The 17,310-nt window shown below is 41.9% G+C and overlaps 1 protein-coding gene across 9 annotated transcripts in view; it reads right to left on the bottom strand.

Annotated features, from left to right (window-relative positions):
- Nucleotides 1-17,310, bottom strand: part of LOC148012422 (pfkB-like carbohydrate kinase family protein) — a 194,361-nt gene that overhangs the window by 132,998 nt on the left and 44,053 nt on the right. For 6 of the 9 annotated variants that reach the window (XM_087669691.1, XM_087669694.1, XM_087669695.1 and 3 more), the window contains 6 exons: nucleotides 5,906-6,017; nucleotides 5,706-5,795; nucleotides 4,848-4,946; nucleotides 4,142-4,216; nucleotides 1,851-1,903; nucleotides 1,619-1,769 (listed from right to left, as the gene is read on the bottom strand). In XM_087669691.1, coding sequence (XP_087525817.1) covers nucleotides 1,619-1,769; nucleotides 1,851-1,903; nucleotides 4,142-4,216; nucleotides 4,848-4,946; nucleotides 5,706-5,795; nucleotides 5,906-6,017 — 580 coding nt within the window. Of the gene's footprint in view, nucleotides 1-1,618; nucleotides 1,770-1,850; nucleotides 1,904-4,141; nucleotides 4,217-4,847; nucleotides 4,947-5,705; nucleotides 5,796-5,905; nucleotides 6,018-12,460; nucleotides 12,573-17,310 lie in introns of all 9 variants that reach the window. The other 3 variants (XM_087669692.1, XM_087669696.1, XM_087669697.1) reach the window with 2 other exon arrangements.

Below are 17,310 nucleotides of genomic sequence, written 5' to 3'. Positions count from 1 at the left end.
TTGCTATGTTAGTAGTTAGGGGACTTACTCTAGGCACAAAAACCTCCAAATTGCTCTTCCAAGAGTCCCACCATTGTTACCCTCACCTTGGAAAGAATAAGACCTTCCTTGTGTTGGATTGTCACCATGGTTTCCCATGACTCTCCCTCATAGGCCCTTGAGAGTGTGGCAGTGACTCCAGAAAATGCTAATGCAAGACTCCCCAAGACCAATCGATAGGCAGTCACCCCATCATCTCAAATGGGTAGGTCAGGGGCAAGGATGGCCTTCAGCCACATGAGGGTGCCCACATTTAGTGAGGGACATGGGAGCTAGCCCCACTCATTCCATCAGGGTTTGGACTCTGAAGAGGTACCTACCAATTTGCAAGTGATTAACTCTGGCTCAGTAGATAGGCATCACATGAGGGGTTTGTAGCTTGCAGGCACAAGATGGATATGGCTATTGCAGCTGAGCAGTTGCACCACCTTGCTAGATGCCGTTGGGACTGAGCAATGACTAGCTGGTCCAGTTCTCCCCTCTATGTCTTCTATTACAAGTGGGATTTGAGCCTCCCCCAAACACATTCAGGGTCCAAGAGGATGGAAATTTGATGTAATATAGAAAGCAGCAGGGAATAGCCTTCTCAGCCCTTCCTTGGAGGACTCAGATGGTTGGGCTGAATGGGAAGACCTAGTATCCTGACTCTTGTAGACCTCACATACAGGAGCTTCATAAGTGGCAGCTGCGAACGTGGGTCGGAAATGCCTTGGATGAACTGGATTGGAACTCAATGAAAGTGGCATTGCCTTATCATTCTCAGAGATCTCCACAAGTTCTTTTACACAAACAGGGCAAGCAGCCATATCCGGATATACGATGATGATGAGTTGCCCTTACCTGGCAGACATTTGGTTGCATAGAGCATCACTGAGCCTTTCAAATGTGTCTTCTAGAAGCACCCCTGGCAGAACTGAAGAAGGTATTATTCCTTTTGTGGTCTATGGCAAATGGCATGCTGACAGTTGCAGTTCGATATAGTGTAGATGTAGCAGGATGAGGTTTATCAAAGATGCCCCAAAGTAGTGCTTGGAAACTCCCAGATATTATCTTTTGGCATGTGAGGATACTCCTCCCCAGAAATGTCTTTGACATGTGATTTCTATGAGACAGCTTGCAGGAGCCTAAAAGGAATGTTCATAACTGGTAAGTAAGGCAGAAGTAGGTTTAAAACACATTTTCTATCAAAATAAAATGAAGTAGAAAGTCGAACTGTGTAGACCTGGTTTAGTTTGGTCTGCCTTAAAGGTGACACAAAAAATCTCATCCTGAGATGTCACTTGCTTCATACCTAGCCAATACACCTCTCTCTGAACGTGACAGTATCCACCTAAAAGGGTTTATCTATCTAATGCTTTAATATATGAAACCATGATCTCCCAGAACTGCTGACATGGAGTAGATAATATGCTAAAATGTAAGACGTCTTGTAAGTTCAGTTAGCAACACCATGACACTAAAAAAGAATCTCAATGATGCAATAAGTACTTTTAATTTGCAGAACCTCTTCACAAAAAATTAAAAGACGAAGGGTTAGAATAGACAAAACTATAATAGCCACTAGCAAACCTCATTTCACCTCCTTTGCCAGTAGTAAAGCCGTCTCTGGAAGCCTTCCATCCAGATAAAGAATCCTTGCTTCTTGAAAGAAAAGGTCCACAGCACCATTGGGAAGTTCTTGAGGAATCAAAGGAGGATATGCTGGCGAGCTAATGCAAGTGCGGGTGTTCCTACAAAGCATATAATATCTCAGAGATAGCCACTGAGTTAAAACATCAAGCATGGAACTCTTAATAATAGCAGCCACTTACGTCCCCCTATCAACAATGACATAAGTAAATGAAGAGTTTCCAGTCTCTGACTCCTGAAAACAAATCAAATGCAAAAATTACTGAGACAAGCAGAACCTGGTGACTGTTTACAAGATCTTTCTTGACAAGGTTAATGTTAAGAATAATTTTCATATAAAGTTTCCAAAATATAGATTTATCCATCAGAATGAACATATACCTCTACTCCAAATAGGAAAAGTAAATTTACAAGGGGGTGTGTCAAGAAATGATTGTGGCATCTAGAATAGGACACGTATCCTTTTTAGAAACACAAGTGTCCTTGCACTCGTCTTTCTACTCAATACTTGTCATTTTTAAAAACACTTGTCATTTGTACCCTCTACTTCGAATTTGAGCACCCAAGCCCCACAACTATATATTGGAGGTCTCTTTTTTCATTTCCAACAAGCTCTGACATCGAAATTTCAGCCATATGCTTTGTACATGCTTATCTAGCACTCATTTAAGAATCTTTTTTACTCAGCCTAAACGCATCAAAGCACAAAAGAAGGAAATCAAATTGCTCCCCATTCCATGCAAAAATTAGGTTCCAAAACCCTAATTTTCAGAATTGCAACAAATCAGCCCATTTTGATTGTGTATGGTTCACACACTTGGTGCCCATGGTTTGTTTCAATAAGATATTGTAAAGGGGGAGAGGCCGATTCCCCTCTCAATGTGGTGTACTCTCTCTCTCTCTCTCTTTCTCTCTCTCTCTCTCTTTTTTTCGTAATCCTGAATTGAGAGCTCTTTAGTAATTAAAAAGAAATACCACAACATCTGTCAGTTTTTCACTGTGGGATCATTCTAGCTCCAACATTTGGGAGGTATTGTTTTGCTGATTTACACTTTCGTATGTTGTGCTTGCTAGTTAAATGTTACTACTGCCCTTTAATGTAATTGAATCAGTTATTCCACCTCTTCATCAACAGATCTTTGAACTCCCTCTTCTCTCACTCCTGTGACAGTAAACTCAGTTTCAGGTCCTCACTTGAAGCATTTATACTTCCCTTCTTCCACTTTGGGATTGTGAAGGACACAAACTGGTCTCATTTTCCATGTCAACCAAGAGATTTATCAGGTAATTTACCCCTTTACCCAAAAATTGATTTTCTGATTCAACTCTAGAATCATGGTGCACTTGCCCACGAGGCTTCCAAGGACCTCTTTTCCATACTTGAATTTGATGATCAGACTCTCCAGCTCAGCACATTGTGGAGACTTCTCCCCTTACATCAGCATGTTGAGTATCACCAAGCTCATGGTTTAGTGAGGAGGTGCTTTTGTCAGCAACAGTAACAATCCAACAGTGGATTCCCTGAGCCTATTCTTTCCAGCTAGCACATACCTCTTCTTCAATTTTAGGGTCATAATCTTCCAGAAGTTCCAGTTTGTACACTACCAATAGAAAATAAAAGTCAGTCGGAACTTGAGCCACTTTCCACACTTCCTTCCAACTCAGGTGGATTACAAAATCAAGTTAGAAGCTGCCATCCAGCAGTCAGTCAGCACCCTTTTCAATAGAGCTTTCTTTCTTAGCAACATAACAATACTAGACTTCAGTTGCAGAAACAGAATTAGACCACCTCAACCCAGCTTCCTATTCAGTAGGAGAGTTTTCCAATCCAGCAGCCTCCACCACCTAGCCTTGCACTTAGTGGGGCAGATTTTTGGGATCCTCAGGTTTTCAGGACTCCAAATATTGGAATTCAAGAATTCCTTGGAGATTCAGGCCACCTGTAAAAGTCTCCAATGCAACAGCCTGCACCAGTTTCACTATTTTCCAGAATAAGACTTTCTGCCTTTTCCAGTGAGGGAGCTAGTACCAGTGCCATCCTGGTGCACAAATCATGTGTACTCTTATTATCCCATTTTAAGCTTACTACAGGAGTGTTCCACTTCAGTAATGTTAGTACCACTAGGTCCAAAAAACACTTTTGGACTTCAGACTGCAGTTAGCAGATCAGATTACCAGTCTTCATCAATTCTAGACTCAGTAACACCACAACGATGCAGCTGATCCAGTTTGCTAAACCCTAACACTCGGGCTCTTATAGGTTAGATCCTCCAGCTCTAACTAGCAAGTACTCAAGACTGGCAACTGCTCACTTGTATACCTAAAAGGAAATAGAGGAGTACAGACTACAAAACAATTGGACAAAGAAAATCTGACTAAGCCAGCAAAGCTATATGTAAAATAAAAGACAGTTTAGTTAATAAGTTTTGAAACCACATGTTCCTTTGCAACAGAAAGTAGAAGTTCTGCTCACCACTATAAACGACGTATCAACACCATCATTTTTCAACTCATCTATCAAAAGCTTTCCAAATGCATCTGCAGCCACCTGTCAAGTTAAACAAGGAACTAAAATTATGCATAAGAGAAGCTTTTAATTTCAAGTTAACAATGGCTTAGAATATATCTGTTCTAAGGAAATCTTAGGTGCTAGTCTGCCCTGATAGCTATTTGAGAGGATTTTGGCAAGCTCAGGCCTATTTCTCTTGAACCATTTTGAAGGTTAATTACCGATTTTTCTGTGACTTGGAGTCAATTTGGAGTTGGCATTCACCAAATGTGTGCTTCTAGCCCAATTTTTACACATTTTTAACCATAAAATTCAATGAACAATAGAACCACAGGGCCATACAAGCGCAGATACCAATATATATCATTCAACTTCACCTTGATCTTTTTGTTTCATTTTCAACCAGTCTCTCAAATTATTCAGGTCCATCCAGACAAGGAACGGCCCCTTCAAAATTATATATACTTAAGTCCTGAGCCAAATCCAAGCTTTTTCTTCAGAATCCTCTCTTGATGTAGAAGAAATATAAATTAGCTATTCATCTGGCAACACAATCCTTGAGACAAATTTACTGCTGATGTTTGTGAAGGGTCCATATGAGTAGCACTTAGGAAGCGGTAAAGCTGTGCAATGGTGATAAAAAGCAAGATCAACAACATTCTGTAGTCACCTTGGATATTAACCTGGGCTGCAGCCCTAGTCTTGCAACAGCTGTCAAGGCATTTCCAGCGTTGCCTCCTCCTTGAACCTGCACAAACTTATCCAATGTCTGACCAATAACAAAAAACAAAGAAAAGGTTAACATTGAAAGTGAGAGGAAAGTGTTACTATAGGGTTCCAAATCGAACACCAGACAAGAATATGTAGATGTTCAAAAAACCTCCACCATAAGACAGACTCACAAGGTTGTAACAAAATGCTAAAATGGTCTGAATTGCTTGAAGATTGCGGTCTCCTGCTCAGGATCAGGAACATATGCATCCAGTGGATCAAAAGTCAAGGCAAGTTTAGCAAATCTGATATCCTGCCTGAAGGGGAGAGCGAAGCCTGCAGGCTCAGCAGACCCCACCAACTGCATTTATTGCAGTGTGGCTAGCTGCCGGCCATGTCACAGGTAGCACAGAGCACGTGCTACCCACCAATGTCACCATCCCCACACAGCTGTCAACAAAGCACCTTAGCAATCTGGGAGCATGCTCACAACCATTCTGCACTTTGATTGTAAATCTCAGACTTACAAAAGCTGGAATATTAGACTCACAATCATCTCTTGAGCCTTTCTGTCAGTTCTGTCCTAGTCACAGTTCATAAACCTAAACTATTCATGTCTTTCACTTCCATAATGAAAGCATTCGAACATAGCAGCCTGTTTGTTAAACCTTAAAGACTTTTTCTTGACAGATCTCATCTTTCACATGATTTGCAAGCAAAGCAGGAAAACTTCTTTACTTTTATGCTGAGCAAAGAACCACAATGAAAGACAAAGCAATGAGCAGTAAACAATCAAAGATATCTGCGATCTACATACTTTAAAATCTGTGCTCCGAATCTTCTCATCAGGTTGGGGAAATCTTGCTACTGATGCAAGATAGTCCACGGATATTGCACCACAACCAACCTATATAATCCACCTCACCCAAAAACAAGAAGCAAGAAACAGCAGTGTAAATAGAACAACAATTGAAGTGAGCAAATCACACAAAGTTTCCAAGGTTGTAGAGCACATACCACTACAGATTTTCCTTTTGGACCAACATAAGGTGTCTTGCTCTTTTCTTTTTCTTCATTCGAGAAAGATTTATTAAAGGATGTTGTTTCTCTCTCTGTGGTTGATGCCATTCTGTTCAGAGTAATCAATAAAAGGTGTCATTGAAGAAGTGTATGACCTAGCATGTCAGCACTACAGATCGATATGCTGAACTAGATATAGTTAAAAGTAAAATGATTTGACAAATCGCTTCAGAGGACAGCAGTCCATAATGCTGCACATGCATCTCACAGGACAATATCAAAGATTGCAAAATCTAAACTGATCTGCATGGTATGTTGGAACTCCAAGTAGAATATAGAAGGCCTAAAGTACAGAATTAATCACATTTCTGAATGTAAAAGCTCCTGCATAAAGGAGGGAACCAAACAGCGCATGGATTCAGTCATTTCATTCAAGAATATTCATACGTGGCAATAATCCATAAAGTCAGTGAGGACAAACATCGTGATTGGCATCAGGGCTGCTTGTTTGAGTGGTGAAGTATAAAGTATGAAGCCAAATAAAAATAGGGCCACAAGGGGTTGAAAAGGACCATCTTCCATATTTTTCCACAAGTTGCCTGAGTGGAGAAAACAGGGCATGCACTCACTCACATAACCAAAGGATAGTGCATGATGGACTGTGCAATAAAAAATATCAAGGCAAATAAGCATAGGGCTACAAAGGGATGAAAAGGACTATAGCCTATTTAAAGGCATATTATAAATGCATTTGAGTGTGTGGTTTGAACTAATGTCCTTTTCCTAATCTCATGGCTTTCTACCACATAGATCCTACTCGTTTCTAACATGGTATCAAAGACTGCTTCTCATTGTTCCCTCCTCTAATCTCACCATCTCTCAATATTAGGCTTTCTACCTTCATCCACTTAGCTACCTAGCTTCAAATCCAAGTTCATTCTTCAAATTCTTTTAGCAAATCTCAGAGCAATTATCATTAGATCTTAGTATGCAATTCAAGCTTCAGACAGACTACAAGTAGTCCGGTGGCTTCAAAATCCAAGCTTCATTCTTCAAATTCTGTTAGCAAATCTCATAACAGTTATCATTAGACTTTAGCATGCAATTCAAGTTTCAGCAGACTACAAGTACTCCAGTGGCTGTCAGAAATGGGTGCAGCAGTGGAAGCGTAGAAGACTGCACAACACAAGAAAAAACAGAATATAGAAGAAAGCATAAGAACAATGCAAAGGAAGAACTCAAAGATATGCTCGGGAAATGGAATCTGTATACCAAACACAAGATAGTCACATACAACAATGAGTCACTGGCACCGGCTCCCTCTCTCCAATATGACCTACTCTGGAACACTGCAGATGATGAATGCTCTGACTGAGGATGAGGGAGCTGTATAAATAGCACAAAAATATGCCATAAAAATGACCAGGTCAGCCAGCATTAGGGACCACAATAAATGCAGTCGGCCAGCAAATAATGGCCCCAATCACCATAATAATTACAATTTAAAAATGCCTAAAATAAACAGCATTGCCCAGCTCACTATTTGCCCAGACTCACTCATGAGCTGACTAAACCACTAACAAGTGGCTGCTTGTCATTAGGCCAAAATTAGTATCCTCCAAAAGGATTTGCCGCTTTGGGAAGCCATAGCCTGCATCAGACATCTCTGGTGAAACGGAGATATCTTTCTCTATAGCTGATCATCCTTTAAGTCCTATTGCTCAGATTGAACAGCAGACCAATTCGCCTTAAAAATATCAACATTGTTTGATCTTTGGAGTGCACCGACCTATCATTTCTGAGAAGGTGGAACAGTCAGTCATACGGGGGCTTCAAGGGCTGTGATGAAAATTTCTTTAGAAGCCCATGGTTGATGCAACCTTGTAAGTCAAGCACCATTCCCACAAAATCTTGAGCTCTGCAATCAGAAGTTACAGTCTGTCCTCGGCCAGAAGGTAGTCACAGATGCCTCAAGACTCCATAGCCATACTCTATGAAAAGTTAGGGCTTTTCACTAGAGGTTCTCTAATGCTTCAATACTTAATAAAACCATTTGCATCTTTTCAAGAATATGCTATCACAAAGAGGTCCCATCATCGTTCCATCTTACCTTCCTTCATCTCTCGGTCAGCTTAATCTTTATTGTCAACCATTTGAGCTAGATTTCTAGCTGCAATTGATCTCTGATATCAAATATATGGGAGCATGAATCTTCTTTAGGAATAGAACTTTCTGTGTCTGCAATAGATCTCTGATACCAAATATATGGGAATATGAATCTTCTTTAGGAACAGAATGTTCTGTGTCGTTTTCCTCAGCAATTGTGTGTGGTTTTTCTAGTCAATATGCTTGCCACATCTTGTAAAGAGATAGATACTGTTGGTTCTATATATCGCCATTACTAGTTCTAGTTTGACTGTGAGAATTGATCAATTTAACGGCCAAGGCATTTCACACCTGGTCCACTCAAAATCACTTTCTTTCTTAGGCAAAAGAAATCGTGCGGTATTGCAACAGATGGTATATAAGAAACAAGTGCATCACATTGGAAAGAAAGAGAGCAAAAAGTATTATCTTTGACAGGTCTACAATTAGCACCAGGCCTAACTCACTGTATCAATACTAAGGGGACAGCTGAAGAGGCTTGCACCGAGCTCAACAAGATTTTGCATCCCACACCAAGAATCAAGAGCTATATTTAGAAATTGAATTGTATGCTATTAAACATGACTTCAAAGACTCACTTGCTGAACACATCAACCAAATAAGAAGCATCATGACCTAGCTAGATGGGATTGATACAAAAATTTGCAAAGAAGGATTTAGTAGCGATGCTTATGGTCAGTCTTTCTAATGAATATGATTCAACAAAAAACACTCTAAGGAATATGGAAGCAATTACTTTAGAGTATTATGCTCACTTTGCTACTAAAGGAAAAAGAGCTCAAAGGACAAGAAGGTGACCTAGCTAGATGGGATTGATACAAAAATTTGCAAAGAAGGATTTAGTAGCGATGCTTATGGTCAGTCTTTCTAATGAATATGATTCAACAAAAAACACTCTAAGGAATATGGAAGCAATTACTTTAGAGTATTATGCTCACTTTGCTACTAAAGGAAAAAGAGCTCAAAGGACAAGAAGGTGACCTAGCTAGATGGGATTGATACGAAAATTTGCAAAGAAATTGAAAGTAGCAATGCTTATGGTCAGCCTTTCTAACGAATATGATTCAACAAAAGACACTCTAAGGAATATGGAATCAATTACTTTAGAGCATTATGCTCACTTTGGTACTAAAGGAAAAAGAGCTCAAACGACAAGAAGGAAGCACTCCAATGAAAGATGTTTCTACACAACAAAACCACCAAAAAACGACAAAAGCAACAAGGCTGCTTGTACCCATTGTGGAAGGACACAACAAAGAGTTGCAACTTGCTATCACAAGAACAAGCCCAAGTGCACGAACTACAAAACAATTGGGTATAATATAAAGGAGTGTTGGAGAAACCAAGCCAACCTAACAGAGCAAGAAGACAATAGAACATGTATCAACTCTAAAGAGAAAGATGATATAATGCAACAACTCATTACGAAAAAAAGAGAGACGGCCAGTTCTCCTAGCACAAATTCTAGATTCTTGTAGTTAAAGATTTCACTCTTTGGGACTATTTTAAGAGCCAGAAAGATATTACTAATTAGTAGCCAATTTTTGGGCGGCTTAACAACTTGATTACTTTAACAATGTAGATCATTGAGAGAGTGCTATCATGCCTATGACTAAGGTTCTAAGAAACCCTAACTTATTGAAATTCCTAATCTACCCTTGTTTCTTAAACTAAGAAGAAAGTCCCCTCCACAACCTACTAATTCCAACCCATGACACATTGGCTTCCTTAGAGCATTGTGGATAGTAGACTCTATACATTAATTTCTTGTGATAAACACTAAGCTTTAGAAGAGGGTATATGAATGAATTAGGGGCTACACCGATTGTAGTAGAGGTCCTCACTCGATCACTCTCATTCATACACAGTCTATGGGATTTACCCAAATGCAAATATGCATGGCTAGCTCCTGAGTCCTCTCAACAGCTTACTTGAGAAAGAGATACTTCATGTTGGTATGCACAGATGTCAACCTGATTTGAGATACATGGCTTTAGCATGGATAGACTATCCCTGTTTCAATATTCCCTTGATGCACCGCCTCTTACTCTAAGCCACTTAGAGATTGGCAGGATCATCAAAGTGGACCTCACTCGGATAACAAGAGAACATGGTTGGCACCAATATAAGAGTTGGGGACAAATGTGGCTTTCTACCAAGAGCATCTTCTCCATACCACAAATCATGGCTTTATTGTCCATCCGAGATACATAGACACCTACCTTTTCCGTGCGATTGGATGTGCTACTAGCCAATTGCACACCTCTTCACATAAACTAGAGATTGAGACTGGCAGATATATAGATACATATTCCAAGGGGAGGATATATGTTAGATATGTCACCTAGAGTCAAAGACAAAGGAGCACTACATTTGCCGCTGCCCAGCCTACTACGAGATAAAGGCCACTTTCATTGTCTCTTCGGAGATGGATTTGGGCCAAAATCGAGAGTCATGGATTATACAAATCAACGATGTCTAGGCCTCTTTCTCCTTGAGATACGATGGCTTAGAGAGATGCTTCTTAGGACTAGAGCTCTAGTGCATGGAGGACCTGTGCAACCAGGGGCATCTTACAAATTTCTTTACAAGGGAGACCTAGGGGGCTTCATAGCAATTTCAAACTCAATCTACATCTAGGAGGAGCATTGAGAAGACCCCAATAAAGCCATAGCCTACACCTACATGAGGGACATTGATTGATCAAGTGGTCCAGGTCTGTCAATCCAAACATCCCACATCTTGACACATGCATATGAGGATACTAGAGATTATTGCTCGAGCTAGAGCTAGGCCCATGTACCTCCATGATATTACTAGTCTTGGTCAATGTACATTAGGTCTACTACTCATGCCTGTATCAACTAGGGCTTTCTTTTAGCTTTTAGCTCTATAGCTCTTTGCTTTCTTTTACAATTCATTTACATTACTATTTTTTCCCAAACAACTGTATTATTACATATGGTTGTAACTCATGGTCCCATAGGTCACTTTGGCCTTTTGCAAACATTAATAAATCATTTCATTTCATTTCTCTCACAATAGATTTTCAATTAATGGATAGAAATACTTGCAAGGGGCCTTGTAACTCTTGGTCTCAAAGGTCACTTTGGCCTTTTGCAAACATTAATAAATCATTTCATTCTATTTTTCTCACAATAGATTTTGAATTAATGGATAGAAATAATTGCAAGGGGCCTAGGCAAACTCAAAGACAAGTAGAAAACAACAAAAGAAGCCCCTAAAGATCCTAGAAATCCCCTCTGAAACACAAAGGACCAAGGAGTCCACAACCACATCACTGATATCATCCCTCTCAAAAAAGAAAGGGGAATACCTTGGTGTTACATCCTCGGACATCTGAATAGACACTAGTAGCACTTAGTCACAATGGTCATGAAGTGACTTAGTGTGAATGCACTAAGGGCACTTCGGGGTTAGGGCAATCAAGTCCTATTTACATGGGTGATCACTACTCTTGGACTCTTGGCCCGTTGGCTGACGCATCCATACATCAAGATGGTGTGGGTTGATGGCATAGGACACTTGTGAAGAAATACCCTAACACAGAAACATAAACGAAAACCATACGACAAAGCATAGACTGATAAAAGAACACAGTTAGGTTTAGGATAACTCAGAGACAATGAACATTGTGAATGAATGAAGTGATATGACTATTGAATATACGATGCTCATGCAACAAACACACTATGTACTAAATGAAAACTAAACCTCGAACTCCTGTATCTCAAGGATCAGGGCAGGGGTAATGAACTGGAGAGAGTGTCGTACTCTGAACGGATTCCAAATCGCAGCAAGGCAACTTCCGGATATCGAACACCAGCAAACGCACCAGTGAGAAGCTAGATCTAATGTAGGCAACAGTGAGGAGAGAGAAATAATAAAAACGCAAGCAGGAATGAGGGCCTTATTGTGAATCATTGGGATTAGGTGGTACTGTGTTTAGATTTTTTTAATCCAATGGTACCATTAACTTATGGACTTCCGACTTATAAGCCTTAACCATGTTAATGTTATTCTTCGCATGCCATGGTTCTTTGATAAATATTGCTTATTATACATTGACTAAAAATCATGTACTTTCTTTTGAGCTTGATGGTCATTTCTATGTGATCGAGGGTTGTTTACCCTCCAAGATCACACAGAACAATGCACATAGAATTTCAACATTGAAATTTAATCAATGTTTTTTCGATCCAAATATTACTACTTATATTTATTTTCTTGAAAAAGTTCAATCATCTGATTCACAATGTATTTCAATTTCTTTTCATAATAATCATAATATGAATTCAAATGTGAGTGAGTATTTGAATCTAATAGTACAACAAGAGTATGTAGTTGTCTTTCCATCTGAATTACCTGACGATTTCGTCATCTCATAGAACTTTGGATCATAGGATTGAGATGTTGCCCGATAGCCATCCCATCTCTCAGCAACCTTATAGGTTTAGCTGAAGCCAACCTTTCCTCCCTAATAGAATGGTAATACCTAATCAAAAACTTAATTACAGCAATCAATAAAAGAGCCATCCCATCTCTCAATAACCTTATAGGTTTAGCTGAAGCTAGTCTTTCTTCCCTAATAGAATGGTAATACCTAATCAAAAACTTAATTACAGCAATCAATAAAAGAGCATAAATTGAAATGCACACTTTACCTTAACAATCTTGGAAAATAGACACCCTATTGACCCTAAAACTCGAGCCCCTTAGGGTATTTCTTTTACTTAATTGCAAATGGATGGAGTACAACCAAGATTTCACCATCTCGTCCACTGATTCAAAAGCCCTTGCTGTCCAAACTCATCAAAAAGTCTTTCAGGCAATTTGTCCCCTGAATTTCACCCAAGACTTACACAAATTCAACTCCCAACTCGCCAAATGCTGCCCCAATTCACAATGGATGAGCTAGTATCCGAAAATCTTGACAATTCCTTGAATTTCTGTACTGATTTCAGCTTACAATGCCCTTGACTGATGGCACAGGTCCCAAGATGGCTGGTGAACCCTAATTTTTGTTGTAAATTAGGATTCGTAGCAAAAATTCCCTTATCATCCACCAAATTTGATTGAGATCTACTGTGAATGACTAAGAAATGTTGAGATTTGATGAGAGACGATGTGAGAGGGCTACAAAGAGAGAAATTCCAAAAAAATTTCGCGGAGAAGTTCAAGAAATGGCTGCTGCCCTGCCAGGATCAACCCAAAGGCAGTAGCCTGTCCATAAATACTGTCACCAGCAATTGATGGCCTCATAAATGTTGTCGCATGCTTCCTCTGACCCCAAGCTGCTGTTCTCTCCCTCCAATGGCTGAAATCACAGCTGAAAACTAATCAATTCTCTCTCTCTTTTTTTTTCGTAAAAGGTAATTGTATTAATTACGAAGAAAGTACAAGATTACATGATTACACGAGTACAAGAGGCACGAGGGCCGTAGGCCAACGTGTGGGAAATCCCCGGACTAGGGTACTAAAAAGTTACACCAATCATGGCAAGGACCCAGAGGCAATTGCCAAATACCAGGAATACAAATCCTCCCGAGGGAGCAAGTCAGAGTGCCTGATGAGATCTAGCTGCCAATGCAAGAGCCCTTTAAGCCTTGCAATATGTCGCGGTACATTAGAAGCCGAATCAAAGAGAAAAGCATTTCGGGTGGTCCAAATGTGCCAGCATCCCCAGTATCTGAAAAAATGGAATAAGATCTGCATATGTAACGGTGGTGGTGTGGGATACTTCGGGCGCACAAAAACCCAATCGAAGGGAGTCAGTGAAGACCCCACCACCGCGTGCCAGATTCGTGACAAGAGTGACCAGATATTCTTGGCGAGCGGGCAAGAAAGAAAACGATGTCGGGCCAATTCCGCCGAAGTGGTGCAGAAGAAGCAAGTGCCATTCGAGATTCGACGCTTGGAAAGGGCCGAGGCAAGAGGAAGACCACCAATCATTACCCGCCACAGAAAGACCTTGAATTTGAAAGGTGTCTTGTTCTGCCATCCCTCCATCAGCGTTGCCTGCCACCATGACAGTGATTTCCGCAGGCCCCAAACAGCATTAACTTTCACGCCCAACCATTGGTGATCTTTAATGAGAAGATGATACACCTGATTAGTAGAGGCCTTTTCCAGACTCAACCGGCCTGCAAGGTCCCAGTCCTGCCAAGGGCGATCCATAGCCAGGGCAGGAAAGGGTTGCCTACCCTGAAGTTCCGAGGAAAGCTTCCCCCATAAATCACGGTATCCGCGCGGGATCCTGAAAAGTCTCCTAGCAGTCCGAAATGATGCAAGGACATTGCGAGTGGCAAGGGTAGCATCCGCAATCGAAGTCACACCCAAACGGGCCATGCGGTTAAATCTTGGTCTGAGCTGATGTTTATCTTCCCATGAAAGTAATGTGGATACCGCCAACAATTCCAGCTGAAAAGAATTTGTCTGCACGCGGTCCCCTACAGGATGCCAACGGGCCTTTTGGAGCACCACTTTCCAAGAGCCAACCAAATGCACTAACAAAGAGGAAGAGGGACTGGAGAATCGAGCGTCAGCATTAAGGACATGCCACCATGAGGCTCGAAGCCGTGTGTTACCCTGGCGGAGGCCGCTATCCTCAAGAAAATAACGGACTATGATGGTCCACGGGTGATGATCCACACACATGGCACGAAACAGAGACCAACGAAGAGCCAGCATATGAGTTTCTGCATCCAAAATAGCTCCACCACCCATGCGCTTAGGGGTACATGCATGTGACCATGAAATCCAGGAAATGCCTGCCTGCAGTGAATCTTTCTTCCATAGCATGAAACGAATGGGATGAGTAAGAGCCTTCAAAGTACTGGGCGTCCATGGCAGTAATGGCAAGAAATACGTCAACATTGGTAGCATAATTGTCTGAGCCACTTTGAGGCGGACATGGAACGGCCAGGCTTGCGACTTCCAATACATAAACTTCACGGCCAGTTTGTGTGAAATCCACTCCAGCAGGGCCTTTGGCCGTACATCCACCCCCAATGGGTATCCAAGATGCCTGACAATCGAGCCACGAGAAACCACCTGGCCCTGCCAGCCTAATGACTCTAAATCAGGCTCCGTGCAACTGAGAATGGCTGACTTGAAGGCATTGATGCGAAGACCAGAAGCTTGACCAAAGAGCGTCCAAACATCTAATGCCTTGCGAATGTTATCCCTGTCCGCCTGCAAAATCATAAAGGAGTCATCAGCCAAAGATTGGCTAATGAAGTGCTGCCCCAAAGGAAGAGATAACCCTGCCAGCTGGGCAGAAGCCGCCATGGAGGATAACATTGAAAGGACCGGGTGAGTCGCCAAGGCAAAGAAGAGAGGACTCAAAGGGCAGCCTTGTCTGAGCGAGCGTGCAAGGAGAAATGGCTCTGTGACCCCACCATTAAGCATAACTCTTGAAGAAGCCTCCGTACTAATGGTGTAGATCAATCGGGACATGCGGACCCCAAAGCCCATAGCAGACATAAGCTCTGCAAGGAAAGACCAGTCCACACAGTCAAACGCCTTTTCCAGGTCCAGTTGAATCAAGACCACTTGCTGATTGGAGTGCCTCGCATAATCAATAGCCATTTGCACATTCAAGATATTGTGCAAAATGTTGCGTCCCTTAATGAAACCATATTGGAGGGGGTGCACAAGAGCTGGAAGGTGCTTGTGAAGCCGATTTGCCAGCACTTTGGAAAAGATTTTATACATCACGCCCATCAACGAAATTGGTCTCCAGTGTTGCAGCTTTGACGGTGAAGGGACCTTGGGGATCAGTTTGATGAGGCCTTCTTTCCATGAAGAAGGCATGACCCCTGTTTCCCAAACCTGCTGGAACATGACCACTAAAGGCTTTACCAACTGCGTGGCTGAGTGCTCAAAAAATTCATTAGTGAGACCATCCCAACCAGGACTTTTATCCTTAGGCAGGTGCAACAACACATCCATAACCTCCTCTTCGCAAATATCCGCCTCCAAAGAGGCTTGCATATCAAACGGAACCTGCTGGTGGACTAGCTGATAGAAGACCGAGCGGGCATGCGCAACCTGGCTAGACGGCAAGGATGAAGAACCAAAAAGATCCATAAAATAATTTCTGCACATATTGATAATGGTCTGCGGATCAGTGACCATGCGACCTTCCGAGTCCTGAAGTCGAGTCATATTTTCGCGAGCCGGAGAAGCATGCAAGGCGCGAAAGAACTTATGAGACTGGCAGGCATTATCTTGCAATGTGTCAGTCAAGTTATGCAGCTTGGCCTGCTGATAAGATTTCAAGCTAAAGACTTGAATAAGATGGGCCAAACGCCGCTCCAGTGACAGCAGAAAATCATCATCTGGGGAATCCAGGAGCAAGGAACGGACCAAGGCCAATAAGTCCTCTGCTGCAAGTCGACGGCGGCGACAAAGAGAGGCAGTGTGAATCCCATACTGCCGAGCAACCCGCTGCACATTAGAGAGCAGGCGTGCAAATGAAGCCAAGCCCTCAGAGGCGAAGTCCAATAAAAACCTCTCAATCAGTTGCTGCATATAATCCTGAAAAATTGGATGCTTCAAATAAGAGGAGTTGAAGCGTAAAGGGAGCTTATCCAGTAACTGCATAAAAGGTGCAACAGATTGTGCCCGCATCTCAAGCTGGAGGGGAAAATGATCCGACAACGCATATTGCTGCAAGACCTTCATCTCCAGCATCTCGGGAAGAAAATCATCCCCCTGCATGATATACATTCTGTCCAATCGCGACCAAGTGGTTGCATATTGCGCAGAATGAAAAGTAAAACCTGAAACAGAAGGGTGAAGCCACGACCAAAGATCTTGCTTAAGTATGTGCAAAGCAAAGGAGTTCCACACCCGGCTTTCTGGCGTATCCATTACCGAATGCCCTGAGGTGGACTGAGAAGAGTCAACACACATATTGAAATCTCCCATCAAAAACCCTCTGCGGCCAAGTGCCATGGAGCCCTGCAAGGTCAACCATAGATCCCGTCGGGATGCGGGATCATTGGGAGCATAAAGTCCCAGCAGCCATAAAATCTCGCCTTCAAATAGGACTTCGGTTACCAGAAAGCGGCCGTGCACATCATTTTTAACAAGAACAGGCTGGTATTTCTCATGAACAATCATCAGCACGCCCGAATAATGCTTAGCATGTGTCCCTGCATAAAACAGACGAAATCCACGACAATCCACAACCTTTCCTGCCTCACCAT

The sequence above is a fragment of the Lygodium microphyllum genome, chromosome 27, assembly GCF_053477565.2.
Source record: "Lygodium microphyllum isolate KBCC chromosome 27, Lygodium_microphyllum_v1.1.10, whole genome shotgun sequence".
NCBI lineage: Eukaryota > Viridiplantae > Streptophyta > Polypodiopsida > Schizaeales > Lygodiaceae > Lygodium > Lygodium microphyllum.
Note: the sequence above shows the minus strand (reverse complement) of the source record. Positions and strands in the feature narration are given on the sequence as shown.